The following is an 18,434-nucleotide window of genomic DNA, read 5'->3' on the forward strand; positions in this document are numbered from 1 at the left end:
TAATTCTTTCTTTTTTTAACGCCAAACTTCGTTGCGAATGGATTTACATCTTCGACTGCACAAATTCTAACCTTTCAAAAGATTTATTTTTCTATCTATTTAATCCCCTTCAGGCTTCAGATTAGAATTACATTGCATATACAGTTACTATAAAACAATGGATTGTGTTTTACAATGTGCCCAATTCCCAAATTTACTTGTTTATGGCTCATTGTCGGTGTGAGTGTGAGACTCATACGCTTGTCTATGACAAAATAAACATTAATTTAAACATTTTCTCACTATTAGTGTCTCCTTTGTTACTCATGTCATGACATGTCTGAAACCTGAGACGCATGTTAGTGTCTCGTTTGGATGGTGGGGACTTTTAACATATGCCTTATTATGGGAAACCATTAGGGAAACCTTTGTCATCCGTTAGACATATCTATTCAAAAAACTAAAGTATATATTGAAAATAAAACACTAATTTATTGTATATATAATTAAAAAAAGAGGATGAATTAAGCTTGGGAAGCTATTACAAAACTTTTATCGAAGACGTGAAAGATACGATTCTAGAGTATTGTTTACTAGGTTAATTTGATAACTACCGAAGATAGTAAACACTCTAATACCTAATTTTTGCGACAATATGGCACGACATATAAGATATGCAAAATTCATAAATAAAGTAAATTACTCATATTAGAAAGAGGCCTAGAGAATGATGCATATGGGATTTATCCTGATTTGGTGACCTTAACACCAACCATTCTTGACCTTTATCGGTCCTAAGTAAAGTTGGAGGTTTTCTTCTACACTTAGTTTAATTTATAGAAATTATTAGGATTGTGCTAGTGGTGGAAGGTTAAGGTAATATGCACGAATCTTAAGTTCTAATTCTAATATTATTATTATAATTTTTATGAATAATAAATAAAGAAACAAATTTGAAACTTTTACCTAACATATAGGTCACTGTAAAAAAATTTGGACATTATTTATTAAGTTGGTATAAGAGTACAAAAAAATTCATATACAAATTTAATTCAAGATACAACCTCTATATGCTTCATCAAAAGAAATAGGACATTGTTAAAGGCTGAAAATAGGGATGTTAATGGGATGAATCGAGTACGAGTTTCATGATATTCGTTCTATTTCTGTATCCGTATCCAGCAGATATGAAATTTTCATCCTATCTCTATCCCCATCGGGTATTGGGTATACCGTACCCGTAAAAAATTAATTATTTTTTTTTGCAAAAAAATACATAATATTTTTAGCTTATTTTTCTATTATATTATAATTATAATTAGGTTATTTGTCTATTTCATATTTTAATCAAAAGACTTTTTAATAATTAAACAACTACAAATGTTTTGCATCATAATAAATAATCACACATTAAATATTAAAATTCTTTAAAATAATCAAATCAGGAATAGATATTAAACTGGGGATGAAGATGGTGGTGAGACGGGATGGATAAGTATATACCCATACCCGGTCAAATCGGGTATTTTTGTCAAAATCGGGACAAGTTTACGTATTATTCACGGATATATATTTATTTGTCATCCCTAACTGAAAGCCTCAATAATTTAAAAAAGTCCTCATTAGTAAACAAAAAATTACTATTAAAATACCATATTATAACTAAATTAAATTGTATGATTAAATTAGATTGATAATCTATGTTTTTAAGATGATAGCAAAATTTGCTTTAATGATTCTTATTCTTAGACCACTATTGCATTATCCTTAAATTTTTAATCTTACAAACTTCACATATCCATTTTATAAAATTGAATTAGATAGATTTATTATTCACAAATCAACGTTTTTTTTTTCTTGAAAAAGGAATGTTAACACCGTGATCATTCATTCACCAAAATACAAAATATGGTGGTTATTTTTTATTTATAAGATATAGATATTATTTATTAATTGTAATTCGGTTTAGCGAAAGCTGTTGGGGTGGGGGAAGAGATAGGTTGGCATTGTCAATAAGTATTAATTATTATTTTCACAATTCCCTTCCCTTCATTCATCTCATATGCTATAGTTCATTGCATAGAATATTGTTTGGAAAATGTTGCACGAAAGTATTCCAGGTCCTGGCCATCACTTAATACCAAGAATACAGAATAGATATGCACCAACAGATATATATAGTAAAATTATGCGAGAGAATTATAGGACAAGAGAATGTGTGTGGGCCCCACTTGAAAGATTACCCACGTCTCTTACGTATACCAGCGAGATCATATCATTCATGAACACCTTGTTATAGCCAACAAAGAGTGTTGTTGCTATATATATATATATATATGTTCTGAGTTTCATAGAATAAATGTGTTTAGTGTGTACTCCGTTGTTGCAGAAATGGAGAACGCAGAGAGTTCAAGCGGTGTTAGACTGGAGCGTGCCATTTCTCCGCGCGATCTAAGTAAGTTTCTCTCGCTTATCCACTCAACCAAAACTCTTACTAACATTTTCAACTTAATTAATCTCATCATTAACTAAATCATCATACTCAATAACTATTATCAACATGCACTACTTTTCATCTCATTCCATCAAAGTATTAAATAAAACCTTAAATTTATGGAATTTTGTATCTTTTAATAAATTTTTATTTAATAAAAAAGTGTTAAAAAGTATGTTGTTAAACTTATTTATAATATACAAGTGTACATATACAATATTTGTTACACTCTTAATTATAGGCCGAGTATTTGCAATATCAAAACTGAGACATATTGTATTATATTATATTATATATATATATATACTATTTAATCGAGACATTTGTATTTCTATTTATTTTTTATATAAAAAACTTTGCAAATAATTATGTAATATACAATTATATACTAAAACTTTTCATTTGCAACAAAGTGTAATATATAATAATTTAATAGAAATTTTATTTAAAATATAAAATATATTCAGATTAAAAATGAAGATTAAAAACAATTCTATTATATATATATATATATATATATATATATATATATATATATATTAATGCAAGGATTAGTTCTCGTTAGGATATATCCGAAGTTCACTCAAAATATTAATATTTATAATGCGATATTAAATATTTATATCTCAAGTAAATTGTTGAAAATATATATATTACTTTAAATTTATTTCGGTCTTTCGCATATTTTAAAATTTTGCTTCACTATTTCAATATTTCATAGTTATTTTACTTTGATTAAAATTTATAACAATTATTTCATTCTAAATATTGTTATTTTATCCTTATTATTACATTTATATTTTAAAATTTTACGTATTATATTATATACTTATTAACTATGTAGTACACGGATCACCAATTCACCATGCTAGCATAACACATATTCACTCTAACCATGGTTAAATTAATTTACTTTGAGTAATTTTTAATTAATTTTGTTTCTGTCTCTTTTTTTTTAAGCTTGGGTTGTCTTTAAACTAATTAAATAAAAATGTTTTTATATAATATAAATTTCATCGTATGGTAACGTTAATTAATTAACATTTATGAGTGAAAATACTTTTATTTACTCAGACAATCTCAGTCAATCTTTCTTATTTTTATCCCTTACGAAACTTTAATTTCTTTTTTTCATGTTTCTACTTTCTAGGTTTGTTCGCCATATGGAATCAATTTCGTAGTTTCTTAGTGATTTTGTCCAAAAAGGTCATAAAGAAAGGTGAGTTATGTTTAGGTTTTAAAAGTCAAATTTGATTAAAACGAGGGGAACAGAGAAGAGGGCACATAAAATTAAAGTAAAAAAATTAAATTAAATTAAACATGAGAAAATCTTTTTACTACTTCATAAAGAAGATATTAAATAAAAAATGAATATATTTAATTAATGTTTTAAACTATAAAATGTGGTTTTGACATAATGTGTACAAAGAAAATCTCTTGAAAATATAAAATATATTTAATACTTATCTTATAAAAAAAATAGGAAGAATAATATTAATATATATATATATATATATATATATATATATATATTGAGGGGATTTAGAATTATTCAATTAAACACTAATGTGGTTAGGGATGAGAAGTTCGGTACCTGACTTGAAACTGAAAAAATCAAAGAAAAAAAAGAAGATAAACAGATCGATAGATTCGAATGAATTACCAATTTAAACAAGTTAAAAAATAATTTAATATGCGTAATTTTGATCATCTTGATTTTATTTTTTTTTGGATCTATAGATATCCAAACTTGACTAGAAAGGAGGAAGGAGTTGGATTAGTATAGTTGGAAAGGATTAGATTGGGAAATGAAGAAGATTGTGAACTAGAATGAATGAAATAACATATGCTTATATTTGTTTAAATGCAGGTTTCTTTATATATATATATATATATATATATATATATATATATATATATATATATATATATATCAAAGCTTAAAATTTATTAATTGATTCCACCTATTTTATTATAGGCCCAATCTAAAGTAAATCATTCAACCCAAATCATAATTGAACCAATCCGAATCTAACCTAAATAAAAAATTTAACGGTTGGTTACAGGTCAATTTTTTTAGTTCTATTTTTGTTAGATTAGATTTTTTAGGTTTGGATCCATCTGAATCCGCCTAATGATCAATCCTAAATGTGGTTTTATTTTTCTTTCTATAAATGTGGTTTTATTTTTCTTTCTCTCTTATCTTTTTTAAACTTTTCAACCAAATAAATAGTTTTTTCTCTCCCTCAAAGTCACACACTATCTCTCTCTCTCTCTCATTTTTTTCCCTCTTCAATCAAAATATTAAGTAAAAAAAATCAATTATTTACCTATAAGAATGTTGATAATTGAATAACTCGATAGATTCAATTATTATCCACCAAAATAATTTGTTTTGCTTTTAAGCAATTTAGTTATATTTTAATAATTTATCTATATTTACAAATACCCATTTAATAATTTTTTAACATATGTTAATTGGTTTATATTAAAGTTAACAAATGTCTTTTTTATTAGTTAGGATTTGGGTAACCATTGGTCTCATGACACATGTCCTATATATATAATTACTCTCCAACATATTATTTTGGAGAATAATAATTAATAATTATTGATGAAAAATTAATAATTAATATTTCAACCCATCTATAATTTTTTAAAAAAAAAATCTATAACTAAAATTGATGGCTGTTTTTTATTTTATTTTTTATTAATAACTAAAATTACTTAACTTTCTAAAATGAGTCGCTTATTTTTTAAGAATCAAATCCTTAGTTTTCAAAGTTACTTGTAAGAGGATTTAAATTTACTTTTTTGACTTCCAAATCATCTGATTTTTGTTATCTATATTTCAAATTACATTGATAAGGCATCCATGATTTTGCATGCGTTTCTTTCAGTAACGCGACTCTAATTACTCAAACCATTGTGTGATTGTGTTTCCTTATTGAGGTTGCAGTTCCTACTCTTACTAGGACGGATACAAAGGATTCAGTTGACAGAGGTTATTTTCTAAAACTTCTGCATTTAGTCAAGTATAACTATTTTAAGAGATAAGCAAGTAACCCATATATAGTTTTCATCAGATGCTGTGCTTGCAAGAGTTGAATCAGAGAAAAAACAGGCTTTAATTAAAGCATGGGAAGAAAGTGAGAAGACAAAAGCAGAGAACAGGTAAATTAAAAAAAAAATTTTAAAATCACATAGTTTGTTAACTTTGTTTTAAACCATTGCTATTCCAAGAGCTTTATTATTACCAAATAATAACTTGCTAAATTCCATTATCTATTTTGAGTGCTAAGCTTGATAAATGTGAAACTGTCACACAGGGCATATAAGAGGCACAATGCAGTTGTATTGTGGGAAAATAGTAAGAAAGCATCTGCTGAGGCAAATCTCAAGAGAATTGAGGTCACAATGTCTTCACTTAATGCATCAATGTGAGTGTTTTTTGGACGTCAGTTATATGAATGACCCTAATGTTACATGAAACCTTTGTGTGTTAACAGGAGAAATTGGACAGAAACAAGGCCAAGTGTGTTGAAAAAATGCAAAATAAAGTGGCTGAAATTCATCGTACGGCAGAAGAAAAAAGGGCAATGATAGAAGCTTACAAGGGGGAAGAATTTCTGGAAATAGAGGAGAAAGCTGTCAAGCTTCGTACCCGTGGCCATACGCCCAGGAAATTCCTTCCATGCTTTGGCAGTTAAAGGATTTTCACACCAAATTATCATTGCCTTTCTTTTTTGTTGTTAAACGTTTAAAATTTTATGTGTTGCTTATCTGTAATAAGAGACGCACATTCATATTTGCATATTAAATGCATATAACAAAAACTCACTGGTTAATCGAATGAATTGGTATAACTAAAAAAAAACTTATATTATATTATATATATTACATTTGTCAAATATTATTGTGTACGTGTAAGTCTATATATAAGAAAATATCATTAAGAAAAGCCTTATTAAAAGAAAAGAGGAAGAACCATTAGTTGAGCCAATAAGCCTAGAAGGAGATTATGTCTTTAACATAATTAGGAAATATGGTATGATTAATATTTCTTCTAATCAATCCATATATTTATCTTATTTATAGAAAAATGTTATATTTTTTATTTATCATATTATAAGTATATGAAGTATTTATTCTCTTTATTTATAACTGATCTCCCATAAAAAAATAATTAAAAAATCTCTTATTTTGATCTTTTACAATTTTTTTCTTGTTTATAAAATTTAAACCCAAAATACCTTGGATAAATTTAGTCTTGTTAAAAAAGTTAGTTATGGCTATCAATGAATGAAATTTGTTGCCTTTGTGGTGAAAAGATTATTTTTGTTTAACCCTCTTAAATTAAGAGTTGGAAGGAACAAATTTAGTGAAGGATTTGGTCAGAGATGCATATGCGTAATAGAATTGGAGGCCTATACTTAGAGAAGGGAATTAGTGTCCAAAAGAAATTAAAGGTTCTTCTCCACACATTCCAGCCCTTTGGCACGGGACAACAACTACAAAAGGGCGTCGAAGAATGATAGCAGAATCAGATTTCCTTTGGTGTGTTTAGCTGAATCCTCTTCACCACCATATCTTGCGTGCTAGCTAGCTTAATTCCAATTCCCAACAGAAGCAAATTCTGTTGTCGATAATACATTTCGACTAGCTAGTACGAAAAAAGACAAAATAAAAATTATATCATAAAAAATAAATGGCATTCAGCGGGACCCAACAGAAATGCAAGGCTTGTGATAAAACTGTTCACTTCGTCGAAGGTGTAACCACCGATGGGACCACTTATCACAAGAATTGCTTCAGGTGCAGCCATTGCAATGGCCTTCTCGCAGTACGTCAATAACTTTTTTTCATTTCTGTTTACATTTACAATAACATAGATAACTTTATCATTTAAATATCTTGTCAGTTGTCACATATGACAAATTATTTGTCATAGGAAATTAACCCCCTAAACAATTATTCTAAATGCATGTTATGGTAAAAATCACATCCATTTAACACAAATTAAGTTTGATTATCGAAGGATTAGTTTTTGATTGTGAAATTTGGAGCCTTATTTCAAAGACTGTTTGATTTCTAATTCAACGTGAAAAAAATCATATTTAATGTCGAATCAACAAAATATTGTTTATTTTATTTCTTATTCGAATGTCAAAAAGAGTCCCAAATATGTACTAAATCTTAATGTGCTTTTCATAATAGATAAGCAACTACTCATCCGCCGAAGGAGTCTTGTACTGCAAGGTACACTATGAGCAGCTTTTCAGGGAAACTGGTTCCTACCCTAGAAGATCCCAATCCTGTAAGATCCCTTTTTTTTTTACTCTTCTTCACAAAACTAGAATAAAAGGTTGTTTTGTGATATTTTTTGAGGCTAATCATGATCTTGTTTCATAATTTTCAACCAGTTGGAAAGCCCCCAAACGAGCTGGTATGCATTCTACCCAAACGATACACCTTTTACATGTTTGTCAAAATAATTCAGTTACTCAATTTTATGTCACATGAAAATTGATTAGAATCATGAACATGTTGTAATACTTGGTACTACTAGACTATCAAATAATTTCTCGGGTTTATATTGTTTGATGACTTGTTTTATTAACTACAGACTAAGAATCCAAGCAAACTTTCTGCCTTCTTCTCTGGGACACAAGAGAAATGTTCAAAATGCAAGAAAACCGTATATCCATTGGAAAAGGTTTGAAAGAGAAATGAAATTAGTTCTTTGTGGTTGTCACCCATGCATGGTTTAACTTGTTTGGTGATTTTGTGAATTGGATTGTGTAGTTGACAGTGGAAGGTGAGTTTTACCACAAATCATGCTTTAGATGTGCACATGGAGGATGTTTCTTGACCCCTTCAACCTATGCTGCTCTTGATGGATATCTCTACTGCAAGCCACACTTCTCTCAGCTGTTCAAGGAGAAGGGCAGCTACAGTTATCTGTCCAAGCAAGCTTCACTGAAGAAGAGTACTGAAATGCAGCAGAAGCAACAAGAACAACTAGAGGCTGTGAAGAAAACTGAGGAAGATCTTTCAGAATCAGAGGCAGAGGCAACAACTGAAAAGGAAGCTGAACAAGCTGAGGAACACTCTGAGCAAGAGGAAGAGAAAGAGCAAGAGAAGGAGCATGAGCATGAGCATGAGCATGAGAAGGAGGAGGAACACTGATTCTGCAAAGGGCCTTCTCTTGTGTTGTGTGTCTTTGCATCATTGGTATATCTTTTTGGCTACAATACAACCCCGTTAATTCGGGACATTTTGTTCGTGGAAGTTACTGATTCACTGGGTGGTGTGGTCTTGTGTCCCTTGGAAATATTCCCACAAAAGGGCTTTTATAGTATTATTCTTAATTGTGTTCCACTAAATTTGCAAACAGTATAGAGGTTAAGCATTTTTGTTCTTTTGGTTTGGGCATGTGGATGCCTTCATGAAGCCAACGTGCATGCATGCATGCATGCCCCACTCATTTCCGATGTACTTCTTTCTCTGTGTTAAGCAACAGAGATCAGAGTAGACCAACAAAATTTTATTATCTGAATTCATCATGACTTACAATACCAATCTCTTTTCTCTTTTATTTATATATATACACTTTACCCGATTAACTACCATAACTAGCGTCCACTTGATGTTACAGAAATTAACTACCAAATGAAAATCATCTTATATCTTGCACTCTGTAAAGAAGAACGTCATATCAAGACCAAGGTCCCACTTCTAAAATCCTAAAAAAAAAATTGAAATTCTTTTGTTTAAACAAATTATTTAGTCACACACAATTTTGGATACCAAGTTCTATTCTTATGAATGATAACAAAAAAAGGAATTTATTTAAGAATCAATCCATAAAATTAAATCTATAAAAAATATAACAATAATAATGATATATATAAGAGTGTATAATAAGAACTAAGATTGAGTGATTTTTTTATGTGTAGAATTGAACATTAATAAAGAGATTTATAACATTCACGTACGTGTTCAATCATAAGGATGAGTGATTATTTTATTTATAATAATTGATTTTTAAATGGGTGTTACCCATCAAAAGATTATTTTAAACTTTTTAAAATTACAAATTGAGCAAAAAAAAACACAATAAATAATAAATTACACACTAAATAATAAAAGTTACAAATTATAAACAATAAAAGTTTTTTTTTTCACTAAATTTGTAATTTCTGCGAGCCTATAACTTTTATTACTTTGTCTAACGTTTATAATGAAATATGTAATATAAAGAGAGAAAATACTTTTGTTTTTGGTATAAAAAAAAAAGAGTTAATTATTCATACACTGCCGGTATAAAGTTCTTTTATAATGACAACCAATCATATCTTTTATATTATTTTATGAATTAATTACCTATGCACGGCTAATGTAAAGTTTTTTTACACTGACAACCAATCATATCTTTTAATAGTGACATGTCAGTTGCTTATTTAATGAAATAATAATAAAATAAGCAATTTTAAAAGATATGATTGATTATCAGTGTAAAAAACTTTACACTTACACTAGCAGTGTAAGGATGATTAACTCTTATTTTATTTTATTATTATTTTATTAAATAAGCAACTGATATGACACTACTAAAAAATATGATTAGTTATCCGTGTAAAAAAATTTTACGCTGCCATGTATAGATGATTAACCCAAAAAAAATTGTATAACATTACAAACTCATTTTAAAAAAAGTAGTTTGATACTTGCATATTAAATAGAGTACCGAATTGAATCTCGACAGCTTATTATCGTTTTCATAATATCGTTGTTCAAAAAATTAAATAAAATAATATATTTCAATATATTCTCAATCTATTTCTTAAAGTTGAACAAACAAATTATAGAAAAATATACAGTTCAATACAAAAACATAATTTTTACTACCTGTATACACAAATTATACTAGGGAAAGCATAAGTTTCCAAGAAAGCATAAGTTTCCAAAGGGGACGTCGCAAATATTATTCATACATCATATTTTTATAACTTTTTCATAAATCCAATTTTTTGTGTGTAGGGTTTTGGATTTATTTTTACTCACAATTTTTCTTTCTTGTTTCTTATCTCTCTTGTTTACTTAAAAATTACTGATCTTGTTGGCTGCTGTTTTAGTTATACAATAATTTAGATTTAGATTACACTAAAATATTGATTTAATTACTCAATTCTCTTCTCCCGTGAATTAATGTCCAATCGTAATTGGGAGTGTTATCTTGTTCATAATCACATTCAGTGCGAGCTTTGATGCCAAATTAGCCTCTTGAACACTTATTTATGTTTCTGTCCCTTTGTAACAAAAATATACAAAATTGCTTAAAATGAATGTAATATAAAAAGTTATAGAATTAAGAGAGTTTTAATTTGAGTTTTTGTACAAAATTATTCATTATTGATTTAAAAAAGAGGGTAGAAGGCACGTGACTATGGTCCATGGGGATAACCCTTTTGGTTCTGTTCCCCATTCTTGGCTATCCAGTTTCTTACTCTCTACTCTCTACTCTCTGTGACTCTGAGAAGACAACTAAGAATCAAACCCTTCTCAATTCTGATTATAATAATATCTGAAATTCAGAGGAAAATGGGGTCTCTTCCTATCACCGGTAAACCATTCTTCACCCAGCTCCATTGCTTTTCATCAAACAGAACCATTTCTCTGAATCAGAGACTCAAGGTCTCCGCCTCACGATCACGAGAAGGAGACGAAGAACCCCCTAAGCTCGACAGCTACGACCTCATGGAACTCAAGTTCGGTCGCTTACTCGGAGAGGACCCCAAACTCACCCTTGCCAAGGTATAACACTAATTATGGTTGTTAATTGGTTAAGAAAGGCTAACCCTTGTTAATTGGTTCCATACACCATTATCATGATTCTTGTTACTTGTTTTAGATAATGGGAAGAAAGGCTAACCCTGATGCTTCTTATCTTGACATTGAGAAAGCCTTTTATAAGAGGCGTGGTAAAGTTGTGGAAGTGGAGGAAGTTCCCTTTGAAGGAGGGAAGCCATCAAGGAAATTGGATGACCTTGGTTTGGTGCGTCCTGTTCCTGTTAAGGGGTTCCAATTCAAATCTGATGATAAAAAACCTGCATTGGAGATTAAGAAACCCGTCAGACCCGAATATACCAAAGGGAGTGCTGGGAAAAGCAGTGTTCCCAATGTTATTCTCCGAAAGCCGACCGTGTTTAAGGAGGATGGCGATGAGGGCACGCTGTCGGGGTTGAGAATGAGGCCCAACCTGTCGCTGAAAATGGGGGATGAGCAAGTTAAGGAGAAGTTTAGTGACATGACACTGTTGAGGAAGCCTGGGCCAATGGTTCCCAAGAATACCGATGCCATCCGAGAGCCTACTTCTAGTGTGGATGACCAGGGGAAGGATGATGGTGAGTTGGAGATGTGGAATGAAGAGCCAGGTGGTGAAATTGGTGGCTTTACATTGTTGGAACGCCCGCACAAACCAACTGCGGAAAAAGAAGAAGAGAAGTTTCGAGAAGTGAAGGCCGTGGTACCAAATGATGTAGGTGCTAATCTATGTTGCTACTTGCGATTAGAAGTTAGTGAGGAAGGCTAGTTTTTAAATAATTTTATGCTTGATTAATTAGGAACTGGAGCAACATGAGCAGAGAGAGCTGGAGTTCCATGAGGAGCCTACTGATTTGAGTCAATTGTCTGATTTAAAGTCAGTTGATTCTAGTGTGGAGTTGTCTGTGGAAGCTTCGTTACAGGCAAAGCCAAAAAGGTATGTGAAAATAGTTTTATGGTTTACTTTATAGTTTATGTCTGCAATTCCAGTTTTAGTTCATTACTTGAATGTATTTCTTTTATAGATTAGATCAATTTGTGAAACAAACCTCGAAATTTGTTGGAGAAGAGGATGCTTCCCTTAATCTTGGAGATAACACAAGCAATGACAGCTTAGCGAATGTTGCTGATGAGTCAGATTTCCAGGTAAGATTACATGGATTATACAAGTTGTTATTTATTTAACCAATTTTATGTTAACCTTTGTGCTCTTTAATTTTGTAGGAAGGCGAAGATGCTGATTGGACCAGGGCAGAAGATTTGATTAAGACCAGAGATAGAGAATATGTGGAACTAGTTAGCTGCAATACCAAAGGTTTCATTGTAAGTATTTAGAAAGTGGTATGAAGGACTTTCATTTGTAAATAAAATAAGTTTCTTAGTCTTTGATAAAAAATAAAAAAAAATATTCCTTCTGAAGTCGATTAAACCATTTTACAGGTTTCTTTTGGTTCCTTGGTAGGATTTCTGCCATACCGTAATCTTGCTTCCAAGTGGAAGTTCTTAGCTTTTGAGTCATGGTTAAAACAGAAGGGCTTGGATCCATCAAAGTACAAGCAAAACTCAGGCACTATTACAAGTTTTGATGCTGAAAATAAGAATTTTTCTCCTGATTCTCCTTCATATAGGGAGACTGATGGTAAAGTTGAAGACAAAGTTTCACCAGATATGAAATTGGAAGATCTTCTAAGGATTTATGACCAAGAGAAAATCAAGTTCTTATCATCATTTATTGGGCAGGTTTGGTATTCAAAACATAAATGCACTGCCCAAATATATTACTGAAGTTTTACCATGTTTGAATCTAAATATTAATATATCTATCTATTCTTTGTTTTGCAGAAAATTAAAGCAAATGTGTTAGTGGCAGACAGAAAAATTAGAAAGCTCATATTCTCTCTAAGACCAAAAGAGAAGGAAGAATTAGTTGAGAAAAAGAGAAATCTCATGGTAAATACTTTAGTAACAATAAACTTTCTTGAATTAGAGTGAAGCATGTGATGTTGATTGAATGCAATAAAGTGGTCTTCTGATTTGTTTTCTGTTTCTTACTGCAGTCTAGACTTCAAGTTGGGGATATAGTGAAATGCCGTGTCCAGAAAATAGCTTACTTTGGAATTTTTGTTGAGGTATTCAAAGCATTTGATGTCAATATTATGGAATTCAGTTTTACAAACATTTAGCTTACATCATTTATTCTAGTGGAAGTGCCTTGTTGAGCCTATGCTTGTCCTCTGTATTGAGCTAAGCACCCGGATACCTTTGCTCTTTCATGGAATCATAGTTCAGACTTCATAGTGGTGGTAAAAAAATTCTAAATATTGGTGTGTTATTAATGTAGGTTGAAGGAATTTCTGCATTAATACATCAGTCAGAATTATCATGGGATGCCACTTTGAACCCAGCATCGTATTTTAAGATTGGTCAGGTATTTTCCTTCACGACAGTGTGATGAATTAATAAAGTGAAGAATAATTTTCAACAACTAAACAATTAATAATGATGTGAGCCTCAACCAATTTGTTTACTTTTTTTCTATGATTTGTTTTTCTTCCATGTTTGTGACTTTGATGTCTATTTTTTATGCTTCCAACATAGATGGTGTCATGAATAAACTGTCCAAAAGCTTAAGTTGTTCAGTGAAAGTACAGTGGTGGGGATGGTAGAGGTAGGAAAAGAGTGCACAGTAGAATTGAGAGGGAGGGACCAGGCCAGGCTTCCTGCAAGTCTTCATCATCATTTTGTTTATTTTCATTTTTGCTACTTAATCTTTCCTGTATTTCTCTCATTTCACTTGTATATTCTCTTCTGATATCAGTAATTTTTCCTAGTGCACCAGACATTTATATTTACCTTTAACCCACCGCATGCAAGAGCCCTTTAGGCTTGAAACATGTTCATATTGCACATCTCTGAACAACCTTGTTCTGAAATTTAACTTAAATGTAACAAAATAATGGCAACAATGATTGAACTCTTGACCACGTGATTGCAGAGGCTCTAATACCATGTCACCAACCAACTATTTCAAAAGCTTAAGTTATTGGATGAATTACATGAGTGTTTTTATATTTAATAGATGGAATTGATTGAGTACCCATGATATTTGCAGTCTTTATATTTATTTTTAAGTTTACTTTTTGTTCCAGGTTCTAGAGGCAAAAGTTTACCAATTAAACTTTGCTCTTGAGCGCATATTTTTATCATTAAAGGAGGTCATGGTAATTTATCTATGTTGTTATTCACTTTTTCTAGTATTTCCTTTGATCAGGGGAGAATTGTGGAGATTATTTTGACAAAGTCCACTTAGATTAAGCAGTGTATATACACTATGTGATTTAACAAATTATTATTTTCTTATGACAGCCTGATCCATTAATGAATGCCCTAGAGGCTATAGTTGGGGATCATGACCCTTTAGATGGGAGATTGGAAGCAGCTCAAGCAGATGTAGAGGTAATCTATATCTGAGAAAGTAGAAGTCACTTTAATTACCAGCAAAAATTATAAAAAAAATATGCCCATTATATTGATTGAATAATCGCATTGCTGTTAGACTTTATTTCTCAATATTGTTGATATTATAGTGTATATAAATCTCCCTATGAATTTTTACTTTATGCCACTGTTTGTGTTCTGGACTTCTGGTCAGTATGTGAATATTTTTTATCTGGAAGGATGAAGTGTAGGTTGACCTTGGTAGAGAAGATTACTGAATAACAAGCAGCCTGACTGAATATGGTCATTACTGCTGATGGTAATAATAATTTTGTGAGTCTTTATGTGGGAATAAGAATCAAATGGAGTTCAAACTACAACTAAAGAATGTGGAGTAATGGTAAAGTTGACTCCCTTGAGATTTGGCGGTAATAATGGGTGGGTATTGCATTAACCAGGGGTGTGCTGAGACTCATACCCATTTTGCCTTGAGTTTTGGTCCTGATCAGGCAAAATGAGAATATTTGTATAGACTAGGTTCCATGCTGGTACGCGAGCAAGAAAAATGCATAGAAACTTTCTCTTATGACTTTCAAATTGAATCAATCAAGCAGACTGTAGTTTTATTTTTGATTTCAGAGTGTGCAAGGTTTCAATGTCTAGATTGAGTTATCGCAAGTTATGTTCTATAGCATTATTTTCTACCCGATGATAAATCCATTGGCCAATTGGTTATGCCTGCTTTCCTGTCATTGCCTAATATTTTCATTCCAATCATTCGCTGGATTTATATTTCAATTTATGATGTGGCAGAGAAAGAATTCTTCTTTCCATACAATGGATCATCAATAAGTATGTTAAATTTATTTTATTGTCCGGTTGGATTATTGGTTTGACATGACTAATCATCAAATTATGCTCATTTTTGGACAGTGGTCTGAAGTAGAATCTCTTATCGAAGAATTGCAAAAGATTGAGGGAGTCCAGTCTGTTTCAAAAGGCCGTTTTTTCAGAAGCCCTGGTTTAGCTCCAACTTTTCAGGTATGTACACGTTTATTCAACCTCTGCATAATGTTCTTTAGTATTTGCTTGAATGAGTATTAGCTCATTATTTGTTCTGTCAGAACTCCCTATAAGTCAGCAATATATTATGCATTATAGATTTTTCATATTGTTTGTGAAAGGCTAATCAGGGTTCGAACTAATCAGCTTTCAGAGAATTTTCTTACGACTTTCTTATAACATTTTTAGTTGAAAATGTAATAATGCTGACTACAATTCAGCTAGAAAATTGTTGTCAAAAAAATCCCGTTTGGTTTCCATTTTCATTTTCCTTTGATTATGTGATTACTTGTTCTTGTTTTGAGCAACCACTGCTTGTTTACTAGACATTCCTATATACACCGACAAACTAAGTTCTCCCAAACCTCTTGTTTATCAATTTTATTTTGGTTTATCATTTGTTTCGCGTGCACAATTTAATAATTATTGGTAAACCAAGTTTTTGATTCATCTGTATGGAAACCAACTTTGTTCCAGGTTTATATGGCATCCATCTTTGAGAATCAGTATAAGTTACTTGCTCGATCTGGAAATAAAATACAAGAGGTAATGCTATAGATTCTGTTTTACTTTCTAGGTAACCCAGGTAATGCTATAGATCCTGTTTAAATTTCTAGGTAGACAAATTGTGGTATCATTCAAAAAATGTCTTCCCTTCCACTAATAATCCTTTTCTTCTTGAACCATTCAAGATGATTTTTCGCAAGTTATGTATACTTAATAAAATTGCTTTGGGACAGGTCATTTTCCTTCATGGTTTATAATTTCCGCACTTACCTGCTATTTACTCATTTGTGCCATTGTAAAAGCTTGAAACAGTTTCTTTTGATTGTTCTATAGAATACACTATTGTATTGTAGTTTGCAAACCATGGTTTGACCCAATGGAAAACCAACGTAACCTTTCTTTTTCACTTCCATTCAAACCATGGTTTGAGAACCAAAATCATGTTCAAATGCAACCCAACTATGGTCTCACCAAACAGTGGGTTTGCATATTTGTATTATTGTTGTATATGCTCTTTGATTTTTTTTTCTTTCTTTTATACCTATTCGTCTAAATGTAGAGGATTACTTGTCGAAATCACATATTGTTATACTCATTCATAGTATAATCTAACCCTGATCACTAAATCATGTTGGGCAGGTGATAGTTGAAACTTCCTTAGATAAAGAAAGGATGAAATCAGCTGTTATGACATGTGCAAACAGAGTGGAATAATTGTGGATTGTGACGGTAAGCCTTTTGTTGCTTGCGTTTTGGTGATTGTACATTCGTTCGGGAAGTGCAGGCTGCAATTTAAGGAGCATTTCAAGTTAATTTAGACAAGAGGATTGGGAGGATCAAAATTTTCTTTGTTGTAAAAAAGCAATATAATAAAGGCATATTTCTACCTTTTGAGGGGGGAGGTATTGGGCGTTAGAGGGAGGGGTTACATATGAAGGACATGTAAAAATAACACGAATCCTTTCTCTTGGGTCAAGTGATGCCATTTCTTGTTTTTGTGCACCGCGAGCACTTGAAAAATTGTTGATAATCGAGGTTGGTTAAATTAGTTTATTAAACAGATTGATACCATTCCTGGACAACCATTGCATATAGTAAATCACTTTTGGTAATTTACACGCGTTAAGACTTAAAACTAAGGCTAACAATGTGCTAGCATGGCTCTAGCTTGAACTTAGCAAAGAAATGCTCATTTTGTGAGCTTGAGTTCAGTTCACTTTAAGCTCACAAGCTACTAGATACAAGAAAATGAATTGACTCAATTTAACCCTATTTAAATGATGATGCAGGGTATTATAATTTTGATTAGAATGGATTTACTTAGGATTATTTCTTGTAAGGCCCAATTGAGAGCAATGACCATTGAGTAGCAAAATGGACTGACTCATGATTTTTACCCACTTCGTTTTCGAAATTCCGACTCATTTATTTTTCTTTGTGAAATTTCTGTTTGATCCATTTCTTTACACCTCTATTCCTTTTTCCCCACTCTCCTGGCAGCTCCTTATCTATTTTAAACATTTTCACTTTCTCTTCTACAAGTATTGCTCTGTCTTGTCCTCCATTATCTTCTCCATGAGTTCTAACATTTGCATTGCTTCTATTTTAGGCAATTTTTTTTGTGTGGATATGAATAGAAACTAGTTTTTGTCACATTAAAAGCAACAAATAAAAGAATTAAAAATTTTATTTGACTAACCAAATTCAACAACTTTGAAAAAGTACAAGAACTAATTTATAATTTTAGTCATATAAAAAACTTGAGTAAAAGTTATCAAATATTGGAACCAAATTATGAAGTTTTATTTTCCTTCCACTCGCTTTGTATCAATACGTGAAATCGTGAACATTGAACCCTAAAAAAATTTTGGGACCACCATAAAAGATTAAAAAAAAAAAAACAAGAAGTTATTGCTATTCTTTGAATTTAGTAACGAGTTTTTCAGGTAAAAATTACTTATAAATAGACATATTTAACAATTTAAAAAATTGGAAGAGACCTACGGATAGTATTCAACCCAGATTTTTTTAATATTAGTCATCAACAAAGTCAGAGTATATTTTACATCATTCATATAGTAATAAAAAAAATTAAAATGTTAATACCATAATTTTTTATTATTATAAA

The 18,434-nt window shown here is 31.0% G+C and overlaps 3 protein-coding genes across 4 annotated transcripts; all 3 read left to right on the forward strand.

The window, feature by feature from the left end:
- The first annotated feature begins 2,256 nt into the window (after positions 1–2,256).
- LOC109799803 (remorin 1.4) lies at positions 2,257–6,326 on the forward strand. Of its 2 annotated transcripts, XM_020360439.3 has the most exons (6): positions 2,284–2,434; positions 3,624–3,692; positions 5,433–5,477; positions 5,560–5,647; positions 5,803–5,884; positions 5,983–6,326. In XM_020360439.3, exons 1-6 carry the CDS (start codon positions 2,371–2,373, stop codon positions 6,181–6,183), a joined length of 549 nt encoding a protein of 182 aa, XP_020216028.1. In that variant the 5' UTR covers positions 2,284–2,370; the 3' UTR covers positions 6,184–6,326. The 2 variants fall into 2 exon arrangements, with proteins under 2 accessions (XP_029127768.1, XP_020216028.1); XM_029271935.2 differs by lacking the exon at positions 3,624–3,692 and having other exon boundaries at positions 2,257–2,434.
- Positions 6,327–7,013: 687 nt separating this feature from the next.
- On the forward strand, positions 7,014–9,032 carry LOC109801214 (LIM domain-containing protein WLIM2b). The gene is made up of 5 exons (XM_020362229.3): positions 7,014–7,316; positions 7,691–7,790; positions 7,897–7,919; positions 8,100–8,189; positions 8,279–9,032. The coding sequence occupies exons 1-5, from the start codon at positions 7,182–7,184 to the stop codon at positions 8,660–8,662; spliced, it is 732 nt and encodes a 243-aa protein (XP_020217818.1). The 5' UTR covers positions 7,014–7,181; the 3' UTR covers positions 8,663–9,032.
- A 1,892-nt stretch (positions 9,033–10,924) lies between these two features.
- LOC109800869 (Nucleic acid-binding, OB-fold-like protein) lies at positions 10,925–17,388 on the forward strand. Its single transcript, XM_020361779.3, has 14 exons — positions 10,925–11,290; positions 11,388–12,014; positions 12,100–12,236; positions 12,325–12,445; positions 12,524–12,622; positions 12,740–13,039; positions 13,142–13,249; positions 13,357–13,428; positions 13,641–13,727; positions 14,449–14,520; positions 14,666–14,755; positions 15,671–15,778; positions 16,277–16,345; positions 16,946–17,388. The coding sequence occupies exons 1-14, from the start codon at positions 11,078–11,080 to the stop codon at positions 17,018–17,020; spliced, it is 2,178 nt and encodes a 725-aa protein (XP_020217368.2). The 5' UTR covers positions 10,925–11,077; the 3' UTR covers positions 17,021–17,388.
- The last annotated feature ends 1,046 nt before the right edge of the window (positions 17,389–18,434 follow it).

Source organism: Cajanus cajan, chromosome 2 (genome assembly GCF_000230855.2).
Source record: "Cajanus cajan strain Asha chromosome 2, NIPB_CcT2T_4, whole genome shotgun sequence".
Taxonomy (NCBI): domain Eukaryota; kingdom Viridiplantae; phylum Streptophyta; class Magnoliopsida; order Fabales; family Fabaceae; genus Cajanus; species Cajanus cajan.

Bases quoted from the DNA above. Each gene is read 5' to 3' on its own strand.
- LOC109799803 (XM_020360439.3), top strand. From the start codon at position 2,371: ATGGAGAACGCAGAGAGTTCAAGCGGTGTTAGACTGGAGCGTGCCATT. The intron at 3,693-5,432 runs GTGAGTTATGTT...TTGAGGTTGCAG, and splicing joins CAAAAAGGTCATAAAGAAAG to TTCCTACTCTTACTAGGACG. The intron at 5,885-5,982 runs GTCACAATGTCT...GTGTGTTAACAG, and splicing joins CAAATCTCAAGAGAATTGAG to GAGAAATTGGACAGAAACAA.
- LOC109801214 (XM_020362229.3), top strand. From the start codon at position 7,182: ATGGCATTCAGCGGGACCCAACAGAAATGCAAGGCTTGTGATAAAACT. The intron at 7,920-8,099 runs GTATGCATTCTA...TATTAACTACAG, and splicing joins GAAAGCCCCCAAACGAGCTG to ACTAAGAATCCAAGCAAACT. The intron at 8,190-8,278 runs GTTTGAAAGAGA...TGGATTGTGTAG, and splicing joins CCGTATATCCATTGGAAAAG to TTGACAGTGGAAGGTGAGTT.
- LOC109800869 (XM_020361779.3), top strand. From the start codon at position 11,078: ATGGGGTCTCTTCCTATCACCGGTAAACCATTCTTCACCCAGCTCCAT. The intron at 12,237-12,324 runs GTATGTGAAAAT...TTTCTTTTATAG, and splicing joins TTACAGGCAAAGCCAAAAAG to ATTAGATCAATTTGTGAAAC. The intron at 15,779-16,276 runs GTATGTACACGT...ACTTTGTTCCAG, and splicing joins GTTTAGCTCCAACTTTTCAG to GTTTATATGGCATCCATCTT.